This window comes from Simochromis diagramma, unplaced genomic scaffold, assembly GCF_900408965.1.
Source record: "Simochromis diagramma unplaced genomic scaffold, fSimDia1.1 OVJJ01000685.1, whole genome shotgun sequence".
NCBI classification, from domain to species: domain Eukaryota; kingdom Metazoa; phylum Chordata; class Actinopteri; order Cichliformes; family Cichlidae; genus Simochromis; species Simochromis diagramma.
The window spans coordinates 4553139-4567351 of NW_024387477.1; the positions used below are offsets into that span (position 1 = coordinate 4553139).

General features: G+C 43.6%; 1 protein-coding gene across 8 annotated transcripts in view; it reads right to left on the minus strand.

The window, feature by feature from the left end:
* The window catches only part of tenm2 (teneurin transmembrane protein 2), a 211261-nt gene that overhangs the window by 13266 nt on the left and 183782 nt on the right, over positions 1 to 14213 (minus strand). For 6 of the 8 annotated variants that reach the window (XM_040015149.1, XM_040015147.1, XM_040015146.1 and 3 more), the window contains 9 exons: positions 13621 to 13821; positions 10573 to 10758; positions 9586 to 9612; positions 5035 to 5181; positions 4576 to 4786; positions 3544 to 3663; positions 1935 to 2196; positions 1389 to 1656; positions 11 to 154 (listed from right to left, as the gene is read on the minus strand). In XM_040015149.1, coding sequence (XP_039871083.1) covers positions 11 to 154; positions 1389 to 1656; positions 1935 to 2196; positions 3544 to 3663; positions 4576 to 4786; positions 5035 to 5181; positions 9586 to 9612; positions 10573 to 10758; positions 13621 to 13821 — 1566 coding nt within the window. The remainder of the gene's footprint in view (positions 1 to 10; positions 155 to 1388; positions 1657 to 1934; positions 2197 to 3543; positions 3664 to 4575; positions 4787 to 5034; positions 5182 to 9585; positions 9613 to 10572; positions 10759 to 13620; positions 13822 to 14213) is intronic. The other 2 variants (XM_040015148.1, XM_040015152.1) reach the window with 1 other exon arrangement.

The following is a 14213-nucleotide window of genomic DNA, read 5'->3' on the forward strand; positions in this document are numbered from 1 at the left end:
GTATACGTACCACTGCGTGTGTTGAGTATATGGTGCTTGTTGAGCGACCAGCCGCCCAGATTTGTGGGATCCAATTCGTAGCCCTGCAGGAGGGCCGTCCTCTTCTCCCAGAGGATGAGACTGGCACATGACTCATACTCATAGCCCACTGACACTACATGCAGGAAAGAGTAGAGGCAAGAGAAACGAGAGGGGTGGGGTTGGGTGGAGGGGAACGTGCAAAATAAAGGGATGAGAAAACATCAAAGAATCATTTAAGAAACAACATAGGAAGAGAGGCTGTGAAACTTCATCAAAATATAATCTCCCAAGTTCATTTAAGGTGTGAAACACAGAGAAGCTAGTTAGCACCTGTACCAAAACCTGCACTCGCACCTTACTAACACTCTGGCATGCTGTTAAATCAATTAAAAAGCTTGCTAATTGGAAAGATTGCCCTTTAAACCTGGAGGCCACGCTGGCTGCAACGGTAAAAACTTTGCTCGTGGAAAAATAATGCCCTGATCGTGTTCGCGTCCTGACTGAGCCACGGTTAATTTGAGTAAATAAATTGAACAATTAAGGGAAATTAGTTGCGATCAGGTGTATTTTTGAAGACTACTCAGAGAGTGTTTGTGTTACGTGCTTGTTTTTGGGTTTTTTTCATGTCATGGGTGTGCTGTTGTGTTCCTGCTTGTTAAAGGGAAAAAAGTGTGTTAACACATCATCTCCCTCCTGAGTTAAAGAGAGTGCTGCTGCCAGCACATTTTCAGCTTCACTACAAGCAGTAATGCAGTATACCTGTGTCTGTATCTATGCTTAGCAAAACATAACCTAATCATCAGCCACGTATGTCCTTTATATTCTCCAGGAATTGGAAAATTGCTCCTACTCAAGGGACATTTAAGATCTTTCAGCGAATGCAATTTTCCAAACATTGTGCCCCTCCACACTGAAGCCCCAGATGTCCACTGCATCTGTGGCCTGACAGCAGTGTTTGGCTGACAGCATCTGTGAGCGACTGTGACAGCAGAATGTAATAGCACTGAGGCTCCCCTGGACTCCTGCTTGCTGCTCCAGTAGTTAACTGCTAACTCCTCCTGATGGTTAATAACCCTTCACCACAGTTACGGCTGGCTGACTGAACCAAATGCGGCTTCAATGAAAAATAGACATATGAAAAAAAAAAAAGAGCCCTTCACTGGGGCCATATTGCGAAGTGGATCCAAGCTGGGTTTCTGGTGTATTATCTTCCCTTCAGGCTCACTAATTAGCCCCACTCCCTCTGTCATAACCAGTGCTGTCTTAGTGGTAAAGTGTCTAATGTATTCAGGGTGTGCAAGGCTGGGAGAAAAAAATGATCTGTGCCCGCCAGCACAGCTTTTCCTCTATCCATCCCTTCCACTTACCGACAGCTTCGGAAAGCCCGTAGACCCTTTGCCCGTATGCATCTGTCTTATCCCAGATGTAGGTATATGCCAAGTTGGGCGAGGCGTGGAACCACTTCTGGAAGAGGTGGCCCTCCACCGCGACCATCAGGTGAACCTTCAGAAGGCCCATGGACACCACAGCTGGAGTCATGGTGACCTTGAGGAGGGAGCGATAACCTTGGGTCCTGGAGCTTAGGTAGCACAGCTTTAAACTTGTGCCAGGCACCTCGATCTGCTCATGCAGCACCTGGAAGACAAAGAGAGGATGGCGGGAGAGAGGGATTAGGGAGGATTAGAGAAAGAGGGAGTAATGGGGGTCACGCTTCCACTGATGGCTGAAGGACAAGAAATGGCAAAAAAACAATGGGAGAAATAAAGGAATAGGAAAGAGGGAATAAAATGGGGGAACTATGGAAGCGGAAGGAGAAAGAGAGCTACAAAAAGATAAGCATACAGGAGAGTGGGAAGAGAGCGAGGGAACCAGAAGGAAGATTAGCCGGCAGCCAGAGGTCAGTGGTACTGCACCTGTGTCTCCGGTATGATGGGTTTCTCCCCTGGCTTGGAGCTGAAGAAGGAGGAGAGAGGGGATGCAATCACAAGTGGGTCAGGCCTGACGAAACCGCTCAGGTCACAGCCTGGGATCGTGTTCTCTTCTGTCTTAAGCACCAGAGTGTCCATAGCATAAAACTGGCTCCAGGGCAGCCACACGGTGCGCTCCTGGCTCAGGAAGGGGGCGCGCTCGAACCGAAGGGTCAGTGATGCACCACCATTAGCTATCAGGTCAAACCTGGAGAGGTTTGCGAGAAGAGGACGGGAATGAGGTATACATGGGGAGTGCCGTGGTGGATGGACAGGCCAAGTTACTTAGACCTAAACAGAGCTTAACACAGCAATTACTCCACAACAACAAAACACCTGAAATAAATATTCCGACATTATTAATTACGGTCCAAAAAACAGTACACAGACCACAACAAGGTGACAAGTTGAAGGCCAACCTAGCCATCGGTCTGCTCTGAAATATGAACAAGGTGACGTTAGAACACATGTCTCATAACAGAAGTGATTTTATTAGATGTTATCCTTTTACCCTTTGTCACTAAATTATGGGTAACAGCTGTAGGTTAATGATTAGTAGAGGAAAAGGTCACACACACACACACACGCACACAATTGACACGTCTTATGGGAAATGGCCAGAGCTGCGTGAGGAGCTGCGAGAAAATAACATAAAATCCGCGAGACCAAACAAGACCAGACGCAGATGTGTTCATTGAAGACCGCGTCTGGAATTCAAGGTCAATTAAACATTACAAGAAGTTTGCATATTTCTTGAAGAAAACGCTGCAAAGAAACAAATGATAAAAGGCGATTGCTTAAAGAATATGACAGAAGACAGGGAGAGGAGAAAAATGTATTTTTAATGCGTGGAGATCAGGCTGAAGAACCAGTGAATCAAATTTTGAAATAACATGTTAGAGACGTCAGCCAGACTTAAATTCAATAGAAGTTGTTGGGGGGGAAATTGGACAGAGAAGTCAAATCAAAGCAGCCGAGAAGCTGGAATTCCTGCAGAGGAACTAAAAAGACATGTAAGATGACTTAACTAAATGTGTTTGGAAAGTGGCTATCAAAGAAGAAAAAAAACCTAAGAAATTCAAAAATTAAGCTGTTAAGGCTTTGATTCAACCTTGCTTTGATCGCTACAGTGAAAAAGAAAATCACATGTGAAATCACGAAATCAAATCAAGTTTAACAGGAGGAAGAAGTAAGAGGTAATGAAGTAGAAGGAAGAATTTAAACCCTACATTGCGTTATGCACTTTGTTTTTCCCTTTCTTCCTCTGCATTTGCTATAATGTACATATGTTTTTCTTTTTAGCAGTTTCACTTCAGAGAAGATTCTAGTGTTACAATCCTCAGTTGTGTTGTTCTTGTTACATACATTTACTCCTCTGCTATTTGAAATCTCCTTTTCTTTCATGTATCTAATTATTTGTTCCACCAACAGCACTGCCTTCTCGTGGGATCAGTTTTCTAACCTAATCTAATCAAATCTGATTTAATAACAGAGCCTATGTGGTGAGGTAGTTTCCATATTTCAGCAAGGAGTGCTGGGTGGCTGTTGTACATACATTCCATCCTGCCGTGTCAGCGTGTATCCGTAGTGGGGATAGTTGACAAAAGACACGTTCACCCCCACCAGAGGGGTTCCATCTGTAGTCAACACCTGACCCCGAATTAGAGATGCCAAGCTGGAAGAAGACAGAGGAGACACAAGTGAGGGGAGCGAAAGTCAGCCTGTCAAACCAGTCTTCCCAAACCATCCATCATCTGATTTGATTAATCTCTCCATCTTTCAATCATCCAATTTGCCCATTCAATTATTGCCCTGCTCTTCCACCACTCATTAATTAGAAACAATCAGCTACCCCCACCGTCTAGATGAGCTCGTGTCAATCACGTAAACAAACCATGACAATATAGATGGGATGTGCACGTATTGTTAAGTACGGGCGAGAGATTGCATTCTCGAGAACTAATAGACGCAGATTAACATTTAAACATTTCAGGGTAGCGTCGCTTTGATAAGTTATTTTCTTTGAAACGTCCGATGTCAGCATGTGTAAATATATTCGGAGGAAAATCAACACAGTGGACAGCGCTTCACAGCTCTTCTAAATCTATGGGGAATCTTGGCTTGCCAGCAATTGGCTGTGGGATTTGTTAAGGTCTTGGCTAGCTGTACGAACCATTTCAAAGTCTATTTGATATTTGTTTTTGGAAATCTAAAGATTGGAAATTTTCCACGGCTCGTATTTTTTCACTTAAATGTCAAATCTTTTAAGATTCGCCTGAAATGCAAACTTGCAGTCATGCACAGTCACCACACAATGTTACAGTGTTTGCAACACCAACGAAAGACAAAGTAAATGTAAATGATCAAAGCTTTTATCCTGCATTCCTACTTTCATTAGTGGCTTGTATTGCTAGTTTGTGGGGCGTAGAACAGTATCACTACACTGTATGTATAGATATTCACCGGTGACTTCATATTATTCTCATATTTTAAAATATGAGATCTGTAATGTTTCTGTGAACGGCTCTTTTGTGTCACATTCTTAAGATATGGCCTTAGTTGCTAGCGGTTGAATTTCCTGCCATACCTGGAGTTGAACGGGTTTTCCAAAGGGATGATGTGGGTGCTGTCCCGTCCCACAAGCATCTTGACGCGGTCGTAGAAGGAGCGGACTCGTGGCTGGGACATCGGGCTCTGCTGGATGACTAGCAGAGGGTCCCGGGAGCCCCGGCACAGGGGGCTGTTCTGGCAGGGACTCTGGATGCAGCAGTCTGGGTCCATGCAGTCTGTCAGTCCATCTGATAGAAGAAGAGCAATGATAAATGCTCTAAGGGACGCGAAAAAAAAAGAAGAAGCTTTGAATAATCTGTTTCTTTCACTTAGGAAAGTTTAATTTTGCCATCCACAGTCAAGGCTCTTCTCAGGAGACCTTAATTTTATATTTTGTTTAATTTATTATTTTCTCCATCATCCTTTATTTCTTTGAAGAAGCAGATTTTGCTAATTGAATTCTTAAGGCACTATACGCCCCCCCACCCAAACTCACCTCCTTCGTTGTCCTTGTTGTCGGCACAGGAGGTCTCCATGGCAACACTGCAACCAGGGCCCCTCCACCCCGTCTGACATTCACAATGCCAACTCTGCTGGCCCATGGTGCACTGGCCGTTACCGTTACACAAGTTAGGACAGCCATCTGTGAGAAGAGGACAGGAGAGGAGAGAGGGAGGGGGGGAGGGAGAGAAACAAGGTGATGTTTGTTTTATCATTAATGATGCACAGATGAAAACACACACACGCACGCACAAACACACGCACGCACACATATGCTCATATGGTAATGATAGATCAATGAGTCACACTCAGTGTGGTAACCAAATAATGGTAGCATACTGCCAGTGCTGATTGTTCAGGAATCAATTCCAATCAGGAGGTCAGTTTCCATGCACACCTTTCCATCTTTATGTCTCTGCACCTGAGGGATGCCTCCTAGTATGTGTATATGTGTGTGTGGACCGAGGTGGATAGATCACTTTATTCACTTACTGGATGGAGCCCAACCCGATCATCTCTCTCTCTTTCTCGGGTGCAGTTTCACTCTCTCTCTCTTACTTATGATTCAGTGTAGGTAATGGGATTCTGATGGCCTGAGAGTAATGCTTTCTCATGAGAGAATGAGATTATGCTTGACAGAGTGTGTGCGTGCATGCGTGTGTCTGTGTGGTGGCAGTCCATGAACTAATAAACCTTCGCTTCGGCGTATGCAAAAAACCCTTACCAGAATCTACGACCCTGGAGCCAAGTAAGTTCTGTAACTAGCATAGCAAGGGCACCCTCAACTCAGGAGTGACTTTAAGGCAAGGCAGAGCGGACGTTTTGAGGTGCTCTGGATAAGGGAATTTGCAATTATAGAGGAAAGTGCCATTTTCTCACTTTAATATTATCTGGTAACTTTTGGAGGCTTATATCATATATACATATTTATATATGCTATATATATGTGTATGCTTTATACATGCCATATTTCTCTATGTGAGGCTGTAAACTGCAGCCAGTTATCTTAACATAAAGACTGGAAGCAGGGAAACAGCTAACTTGGCACTTATGTTATAATATCCATCAATCAGTTCTGATAAAATTGCACAAAATAACATGTTATATGCTAAAAGTGGAGTGCGAAAACTTGCATTTTGTCATTTTACAGGAAGGTATGTGCGGGATTATTTCTTGCCAGGCAGCAGAGACTTCCTGGAGTGTTGTGACTGCGTGTTGGCCAGGAATCCAGGAGAAAATCCAGAAAGTTATAGCGCTATAGGGCACAAACAAGCCTCATGCATAACCCCGTGTAATAAGTTGTTTTGAATTCAATTCATTTATTATTATTATTTTTTGTATAGTGCCAAATTACAACAATCATCTCAAAGTGCTTTATATTGTACGGCAAAAACCCTACAATAAGACGACCCCAACAATCAGATGACCCCCTATGAGCAAGCACTTGGTGACAGTGGGAAGGAAAAACTCCCTTTTAACAGGAATAAGCCTCCAGCAGAACCAGGATCGGGGGGGGGGCATCTGCTGCGACTGGTTAGGGGTGAGGGGAGGAAGACAGGACAAAGACAAACTGTGGACCAGAGTGAGACAGTTTTGCACATTGTACAGCGAAGCTAGCTTTTTCCTGGCTTGATGCTAATCTTAGCCAAATGGCTGGTCGTTTGTGATGAACAGATAGGCCTGAGACTACATCAATTTTCCACAAAATGTTCATTTCTTCCTTTTAACTGACTCCTATATTAAGACAATTTCACCAAATTGGGACCATTTAATATCTCCTAAATGCCACAAAATCAAAACTTTTCTTTAAAAATCACTCGATTCCATTTGATCATTTGCACCCATGCTGAGACAACGTACCCCATCAATGCCATTTAAAGGGAAAAAAAAAAGCCTTTAACTCCTGGCTTCCCTTACAACTTTCCCGTATCTTTCGAAATCCCACCTCTCTAATGCAAAACTGTCTGTTTGCCACATTATAATCTATCAAGGAGGGGAGGGGTGGGGAAAAAAAGGCATGATGACACACAATGACAATGTTTTCTCCAGCAGCACAAAGAGCCCCAAACAAACTTGTCACAGTGATTTCCTCTTAAACAAATGAGGGAGCGGGGTGCGACACTCTTAAGTCTACCCACGGGAGACGAAGGCAAAGAAAAGGGTTGACTGATAAAACAATACGTGCATGCACGAAAAGGCTCTCGCTCGCAAACGCACGCACACGCCCAGCACGACACACCCTGGAGATATGACCTGACATTTCTCACTCGGTACTATTGTGCCGACAGAGTGAGGAAGGACAAAATAACCCAGTAAGAGATTATGAATATGAAATGCTTTTCACTGAGTCCTGCTCAGTAGATTAATGAACATATTTTCACTCAAGTTGCACTGTAGAATTTTGCCCTCTAACAAATCGCTGCATCAATAAAGCCATGCATTATGAATACAAATAGTGCAATCTAAACCGTGGCAGCGGCTAAATTAACAGGCATTTCACCCCGATTGGCATTTTATCATATGTCTCAACCAACAGACGATGAGGGGGGAAAGTCAACAAAGGACTTTTAGAGAAAGACGGCGCACCATCTTGTTTGTGGTGGAAGAGGTGGGGAGCCGGGCGAGCTTAACAACGTTACTCAGTTCAACACGAAGACTCAAATCAAAGGTTTTATCTTTAATTATGACCATTTTCTGCATCAGGGGACTGCTCATGATGCTGTATTAACAGTCAGCCTGGAATAGATTGTCCCCAAGTATTGAGCTCGGGGAACAAAGGCAGTTAGCAGTGATTGCCTGTTAAATGGAGTTGCCATTTAAAAGCAGCCAAATACTTATGAAGCACCCGGACAGGACAATCCATAGCGGGCATTGATTGGCTTGCCTGGGCAGGCCGGCACGAGGCTCCTCTCTCTTTAATGCCAGGACCCAGTCGATACCCCCTCATACTAACTAGAATAAAGTGGGATTTCAGAAACTATTAAGTCCACCCTCCCCAGTAATGTGGTTGGACTCTGATGAAATCCTCCTAAAAAGGAGAAGAAATTGCCTTGGGTTATGGGTGAGCACACACACACACACACACACACACGCACACACATATTATGTGGTGTGCAGTGTCTGTGGGTGTGGGTGTGGATGGTGGGGCATATGACTCGAAAGATATCGTGTAGGACTCCAAGGATGAAGTGAGAGGGAGGCAGGCGGAGATAGAGACAGATAGAATGAGAACAAAGTGTATGAAAGAAAGTAAGTTGAGACATTGTACTGAAAAGTTCCACCTTTCTCTCCATTCCCCTTGTACCCAGCTCTGCCTCCTTTAAAGGTCATGAAGTAAAGGTCACAGCCATAAATCCGCGATCGAGGCTCATAGATGGACCAGATAACGCTGTACTTTCTCAAATATACCCCACTTAGCTGCTTCTCCTATTCTTAACAAGCTACCTTTGAAATTACATTGATTGCTTTATCCCAAATTGTTCTTTGACCTGCCTCTCTGCTTCCCTTTGGCTCCGTCTCTTCCTTTTTCTTTTTTTTGCGCCCTGCCTCTTGCTCCCTTTTTAACCCTGCAATTTACCTTTTCTCTGGGTTGGCTCTTCATAAAACAATGAGAGCTATTCCATTAAGCGTAGAGGGTGAGAGGACACTCTCAACGGCGCTCCAGGGACCTGTACTGTCAGGCAATCTGTGCCGCTCCGTGCAACCCGGCAGAGGTTCAGCTGCGGGGCTATCTATTAAGCATTCTTGTTGTGCGTGTGAGACAACTCACCTCAGACCCAAACTCGTCTCTGTGTGTTAACCTCAGCTGTTATTCTGTTTATTATTGAGTGATCTGACTAAACGGCATATTTTTTTGGTTTGGTTTGGTTTTGGCGGGGATGTTGAAAATCAGAAATTCTTAAATTAATACTGTAGGCCCTTTCAGTCACACAAGCATAATCAAGCACACACACGTGCACAAAATAAATTTAGCAGCCACTCTACCATGGCCACGACACTTGCCACACAAACCCAAATGTAAACACACACACACACACTTAACAGTTCTGTATGTATTTGACACCACATTGAGGACCTGCATCATTGGGTTATGAAATACACCAATTACCTCCAAACTTTTTTACAACTTTCATTATTTTCTCCTCGTGTGAAGCAGATTGTGTTTACACAACACATGAGTGGAATACCTGAGTGTTTTTTTTTGTGTTTCCAGGCTCCACGTTGGAAATATTAGGAGAACACGCTCACACGCATGCACGATCACACTTTTCACAGCACAGCCCCTCGACACTGCTGATACCACACTAGGCTCTACGGTACCCCACAACACATCAAGGCTCAATGACAGCTAACCCCTGCTGTAGTCCACTGCTGTAATGGGAGTGCACTACATGTAGGGAGTCATCATTGAGGCTGGAGCCCTAATCTACGGACAGATAGCACCACAGAGTCTACAGAGCCAAGCCAGGCCAAGAACCCACAAATGCAGCAGCTAGCTTCTACCACCACAGGCTAAGAAACAAAACACCAGAGTCAGATACGGTACCTGCTTTGTCAACCATGCTCCCATGGTCTGCAGTGGGAGAAAATGTGCAAAAGGTAAGAGATGGGGAGAGTATTTTTTTTCTGAAAGAAATGCAAGCAACATCATGCAGAGCTGAAATGAATAACAGGCAAGCTGAGATAAGCTAACGCTGAGAGTGTCTGGTGCTAGTGAAGTGTGCTTTGCGCCAAGCTGAGGCCTGATAACTCTTTCATCTTGGGCTGATGGTGCAGTCAAAGCTGCCCTACTTTCTGATGGGGGAAATCGGGAGATCATAAACTGTTATTCCCCTGTGCATATGTATGTGCCTATGTGTGTGTAGGTGTGTGTGTATATATATATATATATATATATATATTGGTGTTTTGTTTGGTGTGTGTGTATCAGATTGCAATCACAGTGCTTTTGGTGACAAGGAAATGAGACTTTGTGTCTCAAAGCACTGACGGTGAATCAAAGGAATCTGGCACTCATCCATCCAAAGTGACAGTGATGTCAATATGAGACAGTGATTGACTGACAAAAACGCTCACTCACACTCTAGCGCAACTGTGTGCATGCACACACCATAAACAAAGTGAGAGTTATTTTTTGATTGCAGTGAGGTGAAGTGGGGATTTTGTTTTGTGCCTTTCATCACATAACTTTGGTGTTTCAAAGGCCATAAAAACTAAAACTCCTGGGGTCTGCAGTTGAGAGGCAGCATAAAACAGCTAAATCCTGCTCTTGTGTAATCTCCCACCCCCACTTCTAAGAAGTTTGCACCTCTTCTCTCTGCTCGCCCACCTTCTACGTCAGCCCCTTCTTCAATTCCCCATGGCCTTCCTCCTGCTTCCACTTCTGATTTCCAAATTCCTTTAGGAAAGTATAAAGGAGCTGCCATTTTAGTCTGACTGGGTGCTGGTGTTTCTGTGCACACCCACGTGTTGACACACAGGCACGCACGTCAAACACACACCTCCAGACACACGCTCACGGGAGCACACTCACCGATGGTGCAGTGCTCTCCGTTCCAGCCCTGGTGACACTGGCACTTCCCGTCCTTGCAGGTTCCATGTTTGATGCAGAGAGGGTTGCACACACGCTGGTCACAGCCTGCACCGGTCCAGCCTTCCTCACAGCGACAGGCTCCGCCCATGCACACTCCGTGGGTTCCACAGTCCACTGAGCAGACCTCTGAAGGAGAAAAGATTTGGATCACAAACAAACGGTGCTAGACTCAAAAGTCAGAGTTTCCTGTATTTATTATTTTTAGTATTCTAAAATTTCATATACAGTCACGTTAAAAAACCAAATACAGCTCTTGATTCAAAAGCTTTTAACCAATGATAACTTGAAGTAATTGTGTTTTGTAAGACTCAGTCGTTCAGATTGTTGTGGAGGTATTGTTTTGCAACTTTGCTTCAGTTCATTGAGGTTTGCAGGCATTCATTTAAACTCTCTTAAGGTCTCCCCACAGCTTTTCAGTCGGCTTGACGTCTGGACTTTGACTGGGCCACTGGAGCATCCTGATTCTTTGCTTTTTCAGCCATTCTGCCGCAGATTTACTGGTAAGTTTGGATCACGGACCAGTTTGGGTCAAACTTCAGGTGTTGGAATTTTGACTCTAGACTCTACACAGAGTCATGGGCAACTCAGTGACTACAAGGTGACCAGGTCTTTGTCCTTTCAGTTTGATGACAGGCTTGTTTTGCAAAACAGCCTGAAGTCATCATGCCTCCATCACCACACTTGGCAGTTGGTTTTTGGATTTGCCAAACATCTCCACATCGATTCTTCAGTGGAAAAGACACAAGAAGTCTTGTGGTTTGTTCAGATGCAGCTTTTCAAACCTAAGCTGTGCTGCCATATCCTTTTTAGAGAGAAGAGGCTTTCTCCTGGCAATCTTTCTAAATAGGCCAATCACGGTGTTCAGTCTTATTAAGTCTTTTTCTATTTGTACTCTCACAAACTTTAACATTTAACATGTTAACTGAGGTCTGCAGAGTCTGAGATGTAGCTCTTAGTTTTTTTGGAATTCCTCTAAGCATTGCATGATGTGACCTTGAGGTAATTTTGCTGAGACACTTACTCCTGGGAAGATCTGAATTCTCCAGTGCAGGAAACGGCAAAGACGTGCTTTTATAGACGTGCTTATATTTGCAGATGATCAATTAATCCGGTGCATTTGATTAGCAGCTCCAGGCTGCTACTTACCCTCTTTACTCCAATGGAAGCAGTAAGGGTGCACTTAGTTTTTCACAGGAACACATGACTATATGTATTCATAATGGACACTACTGGGCAGTGAACATGGTTGCTGTTCAGATACATATATGATCATGAATAACATAATAGCAAATGTTACAAAGTACCAGTTCCTAACTTGAAATGCCTATAAATATGGTGGTATCTGAAAAAAATATCTGCAAAAACTTCATTTTCAATCCTTTTAGTCAATTTTTAAAGCTAGAAAACATAAATGTGTCTGCATTTGATTTCAAATCACATCGGCAAGTGCAAAAAGAGAGAACCTTGAGCTTCAAAACAATCAAATCCACATTACACGAAAACACAACTCTCTGTCATGTATTTTTAATTAAAATCAGTAGTTATAGTAGTGCAACAACAGGGTTTATTTCCTGAGCTTCTATTACAGTCGCTGTCTGAGAGGCTCAGATGTTGCAGTCGGCGACAGTGCATGTGGCGAAATGTGACAATCCCGCTTGTGTGCTCAGGACCCCCTGGTGTGCAGGGAACGCGGTATGTACAGACGTTTTGATACACACTTGCTGAGGGATCCTGCAGTGTGAAACAATGTTGTCTTTATTAAAGTTAAGCATTGCTTCTCTCATAACAAATGCTGGAGCTCTCGTCGTGCTCCTGAGGAAGCGTTCCCAGGCTGGCATGACGGAGGTGGCTGTCTTACTTTCTAAAGTGGAAGCTTAACGGCTTCATTTTATTGAGATAAAGAACTGTGAAACCTCCTATCCCATCTTGGTAAACTGTATGTGTTACTATCCGCAGTGCAAGAACACCTCCAATACATTCTTATGAAAGCCTTGGAACTAGCATGCCGTTATCTCCGCGGTACTAGAATCACAGAATTGGCTCCCAGAGCAATACATAACCAATTAAAAAAATTCTGATAGTAATCATGAAGGCTTAACAAAGTTAGGATTCCTACCTCATTTCTGAGTAGCTCACTGAATGCAGCCTAATCATACCTCTTGGGTCATACAGTCTTTCGAGTCTACAAGATTAAAAAAAGTTTTACTTTGGCCTGAACTGAGATGTGTTACAGCTACCTTGTTTAAACATTATAAATTTCCAGTGTTTGTATTTTCTTATTGGCTGACCCTATAAACAGCAGGTCTGAACTGCAGGTGGGCGGGGCTTCTGCACTCAAACGCCAGAACAGTGTATCCGACATGACCGTATTTGGATCATTAAGGAGTTTCGAGCAGTTTGAAGCCCAAGCTTTTGGTTCGTAGATGCAACTTATACATGCTCTGAAAAGCCCAGCCATGTTTAATATGTGTCAGAACACAGGGACAGAGTCATTTTATTCATATTCCTTTTATGCAAAACCCAGAGTACTGTAGTTTGGTATATAAATAAAAGTGTTCTGCCTTTCCCAAATTAGGATTTTAAGCACTACCCTGATAACCATAAAAATCTGTCATTACCATACTGTCACTGACAGTCTACTGAGAGAGATAATTTTATATAGTCTTGATAGTACAAACTTGCCACATTTTTATTCCTGCATGTTCCAATTTGGCTTCGATACCACAACAGTTGTTGTACCCTGTTTCTGAGCATGTTGTAATTTTTTTTTTTTTTTTTACGATTTGGTAGATTTGGTCCAAGTGTAGCTCGAAAACCAGAACAGTATGAAATAAAATGGCAAACTAATTAGCCATACTGGGACCGCGAAATATGTTTGGACAAAGGGTAATCAGCAGTTATTTCTTTCCAACTTTCAAACCCACAACCCCCATTTTTACCCGATGTATCTGACTCTCGCAGCTGAACCAGCTTTACAATCACACTCACCCATGGAGCAGTCGGGTCCCATCCAGTTGGGGTCACAGCTGCACAGCCCAGTGTCTGGTATGAAGGCACCGTGGCCATGGCACTGATCTGGGCACTGGGCCCTGGGCAGTTCGCAGTGGAGTCCTCCCCAGCCTGGCTTACAGTGGCACTCCCCGTTCACACAGATGCCATTGTTGGAACATGTTGGATCCATGCAGTCCACTGGATTAAGCCAGCAATACACCAATTTAAAAGAAAAAAAGCAGAAAAAAAAGAAATTAACAAACAAACTAAAAAATGTCATTACAGAGCTGACGACAAAAACAAATTAATGGTTGTTTTTTAAAAAAACAGACGTGACAGAGGACATCATTTCACTCTGTGTTTATAAAAAGATAATGAAATAAAGTAAAATGTTACCAGACGTATTACTAAAGCAATTAAAGCACACGATAATGAATAGCTAAGTCTATAATTGGGGCACAGCAGCAAATGCGTTCCACTCTGAAAGAGCAGTGCGCTTCGCTGACACATCATTTGGTGTGAGCTTTTCGCCCGTGTGGATGTGGAAGTGTGTGTGTGGTTGATTTGTGTGTATGCGTGTATCGTGCCAA